We start from the raw sequence: 3,841 nt of genomic DNA, 5'->3' as shown, positions 1-3,841 counted from the left end.
CTGATAAGCTCTTTAATTGCCTAGCAGTACTTGAAGCATAGTAAGCTCTCAACAAACGCTTGTGGAATTCATAGGTCTAATTCTCCAAATGGTAGAATGTGTAGCCCTTGGAAATGTTATATTGAGCTATAGAGATTGCCACTCTTCTCTGCATGGGGAATGAAGATAATTCCATATCTATCCTATATAAAGAGATCACGTTCGTGGCCAGTTATATTGGCCATTAGTGCAAATTCAAATACTTCTCTGTCTCTCATCGTTTTGCGGAAAGGCACTAGAGCTTGTGACATTGTAGACAAAGAATCTTTTCCTGGTCTAGAAAAGAGGTGGGAGAAAATGGAAGTGTTTTTCTTCCCTAAGCAAGCCCTCAGAGAATTACAGTTATCTCACATGAGGGAAGAATGAAACAACCTATCAATGACCTGTAAGTTGCCTCTTTCATGCTAAGCTTCTTATGTACTTTGAAAATTGTGAAATTCATTTCACAGTAATTTGTCTCACCCATTTCAAAGGAAAACCACATGGAAGAATAGCCTCAATAAGAAAGGAAGTAGTTTTACTATTTTCTACTGAATTTTGGTAGAACAGAAAGGATGTTCTCAGCCCATGAATTTGCATATACAAATAGAAATACTTTACTTGGTATAAAAAGACATTCAGTCACAAAAAAAATTTTGACAAAAATGTACTTTTCAGAGTTCCCATTTTGTTATCCTTAGCATTTGCTAACCTTTCATTTTTGTAGATTAGTGTCTCCAGATCTTTATCCCATGTACATTTATTAGGTGCTTCCATATAACAGGCTTTGACTCAGCTTGTTCTGAAATTTTGAATTTGAGTTGAATATTTCTCTACTTCCTAAACAGTTTTATTCATTTAGTTTTAAATGTTATTTTTGATACCTTTTACAAAGGAGTCTGAACTAGAATGTGGAAGTGGATTCTTCAGAAAAACACCTCTTCTGTTATCTAACTTTATCTCACCACTAATATAATAGCAATGATTTGGGGTTATTTTAAGACACACACTCACACCCACACACAATAATGGCTTCCTTAAATGTATCTATAATATAATCAGTAACTTCTTTTTCAGACTCTGAGAGTAGGGATTAATTTCTTATGAACTCACAGCCATGTTTACGTACATATGTTGGTATATACACTATGCATTTTAAATAGTTATATGAATAATTGACAAGAAGCAACCACATTTCACATGATTATTCTCATAGTTGTATAAGGGTGAAAAAACACTTTGCATTCATCAAGTGTTTTTTATACATTCAAAGTCCATTAGAAGCTGGTTTTGCTGACAAAAGAACCAGCCAAATCATCAGTAAAGAAGGGGTGGCCAGCGCGTATTTGTATGTGGGTGAGGGAGGACCTGAAATAGAGTCAGGTCCTGAAGGACCTTACATAGTCAGAATCCTCATTTTTTGTCCCAACTATAATCAACTGTGCTCTAAGATTCTAAGGAGCTTTCTTGCTTGTCTTTCTAGGGTATCAAGGGACATGAGAAACGGCACGGTAATCACAGAATTCATCCTGCTAGTCTTTCCTGTTATCCAAGGCCTACAAACACCTCTCTTTATTGCAATCTTTCTCACCTACATATTAACCCTTGCAGGCAATGGGCTTATTATTGCCATTGTGTGGGCTGAGCCCAGGCTACAAATTCCAATGTACTTCCTCCTTTGTAACTTGTCTTTCTTAGAAATCTGGTACACCACCACAGTCATCCCCAAACTGCTAGAAACCTTTGTAGTGGCAAGAACAGTAATCTGCATGTCCTGCTGCCTGCTGCAGGCCTTCTTCCACTTCTTCGTGGGCACCACCGAGTTCTTGATCCTCACTATCATGTCTTTTGACCGCTACCTCGCCATCTGCAAGCCCCTTCGCCACCCCACCATCATGACCAGCAAACTCTGCCTGCAGCTGGCCCTGAGCTCCTGGGTGGTGGGCTTCACCATTGTCTTTTGTCAGACGATGCTGCTCATCCAGTTGCCATTCTGTGGCAATAATGTTATCAATCATTTCTACTGTGATGTTGGGCCCAGTTTGAAAGCCGCCTGCATAGACACCAGCATTTTGGAACTCCTGGGCGTCATAGCAACCGTCCTTGTGATCCCAGGGTCACTTCTCTTTAATATGATTTCTTATATCTACATTCCGTCTGCAATCCTACGAATTCCTTCAGCCACTGGCCACCAAAAGACTTTCTCTACCTGTGCCTCGCACCTGACAGTTGTCTCCCTGCTCTACGGGGCTGTTCTGTTCGTGTACCTAAGACCCACAGCACACTCCTCCTTTAAGATTAATAAGGTGGTGTCTGTGCTAAATACTAGCCTCACCCCCCTTCTGAATCCCTTTATTTATACTATTAGAAACAAGGAGGTGAAGGGAGCCTTAAGAAAGGCAATGACTTGCCCAAAGACTGGTCATGCAAAGTAAAACATGCAACACATCAAAATGAGCTTAATGCAGATAAAAACAATGAAAGTTGAGAGAGGATTTTGGAGAAGTTTGGTAAAACAGGCTCCCCCCAAATCCCAGAAGTTCTGATTCAATGCTATAGTAAGATAAAGATGCAAAAGCAAACCATGATGGTTAAGGTCTCCCATGAGAACTTGTTACATGTAAATGAACTAGGAGTTTTTCTTGAGAAGAAACAATGTAATTCTTCAACAAGGAAGTCCCAGTATATCCTCAGATGCATGAAGTAGAACTCTGGACTTGTCAACTGCAAACTGAAAGTAGAAACCACTAAGGTCAGAGGCAAATGTCAACAACTTTAAAAATGTATAAGGAATCCTGTCTCCCTCTTTATTTATGACCACCATCTTTTTTTTATGACCACCCTCTTTACCTCATCTTGTCAAAAACATAAAACATTCCACATCTCATTTTCTTAGTTCCTATCATCTTTATCATGAGAGAAGCATGCTACAGACTTCTAATAATTCTAATGGTCCTTCCAAAATATTTGAAATGAATCAGCTTTTTGTTTGATAATATCTCAATAACGGGACTTCCATCTTGACATAATACAAATTTTTAGATAAACTTAGAGGTGTTCATCCTCAGATAATACCAAAACTTGAGAACATCTTGTAAAAAGTTTCCATTTGCAGTTCATGGATTACAGCAGTTTCTGGGCTCCAATATAAGTAGACCACGTACCTAGGAAGCTAGGAAAAGTCTCGGAGCCAATATATCTAGAAACACTTTCCTACTGGAAAATGCAGCCCCAAGGTTACATGAAGTTCAGGGCTCACATGTAGGATTGTCACCAAAACCCCCAGGGTTCAGTCAGGTTCTGGTGCTTGCTGCATAGAACATCAATCACTGAGTCACTGAGCATTGCCAGGGAAGAAGGCTTTAATTGAATGCTGCAGCCAAGAAAAATGGGAGGTAGAGTCTCAAATCCATCTCCCCAACCAACTAAAATTGGGAGGTTTATATATAGTGGAAGGGAGGGAGAATAGGAGTTAGAGAGGGGTAAGGAAGAAGAGCTGGTAAGGTGAGAAAACAGGAATTAGGGAGGGGTAAGGAAGCCATCATGATGAATGAGGGGCCTGGCATCTTGTTGTCTGGATTGGTGATCTAGTGGGTTTCAGTCTCTTGCCTGAGAGTCAGTTTCCTGAGGAAGGAACTCAGTTAAGACAAATGTAAGTTTCAGGTTTTAAGACAGAGTGTCAATTTCTGTGTTCATTTAAAACTCCATAAATATCTTTTGTGTGGAACAATTGGGCTGGTTTCAGGGTTAGTGTGCAAAGTCCCTCAAAGTAGGCTACAAACCTACTGATCTGACCCTTGTCTTCAGGCAAGATATCTTTTTA

At 39.7% G+C, this 3,841-nt stretch overlaps 1 protein-coding gene across 1 annotated transcript; it reads left to right on the top strand.

Moving 5' to 3' along the window:
* Positions 1-1,514: 1,514 nt before the first annotated feature.
* Positions 1,515-2,581, top strand: OR6X1 (olfactory receptor family 6 subfamily X member 1). Its single transcript, XM_004052315.4, has one exon. It carries the CDS (start codon positions 1,515-1,517, stop codon positions 2,451-2,453), a length of 939 nt encoding a protein of 312 aa, XP_004052363.3. The 3' UTR covers positions 2,454-2,581.
* The last annotated feature ends 1,260 nt before the right edge of the window (positions 2,582-3,841 follow it).

Source organism: Gorilla gorilla, chromosome 9 (assembly GCF_029281585.2).
Source record: "Gorilla gorilla gorilla isolate KB3781 chromosome 9, NHGRI_mGorGor1-v2.1_pri, whole genome shotgun sequence".
Taxonomy (NCBI): Eukaryota; Metazoa; Chordata; class Mammalia; order Primates; family Hominidae; genus Gorilla; species Gorilla gorilla.
This window is presented reverse-complemented; position numbering and strand designations above follow the sequence as displayed.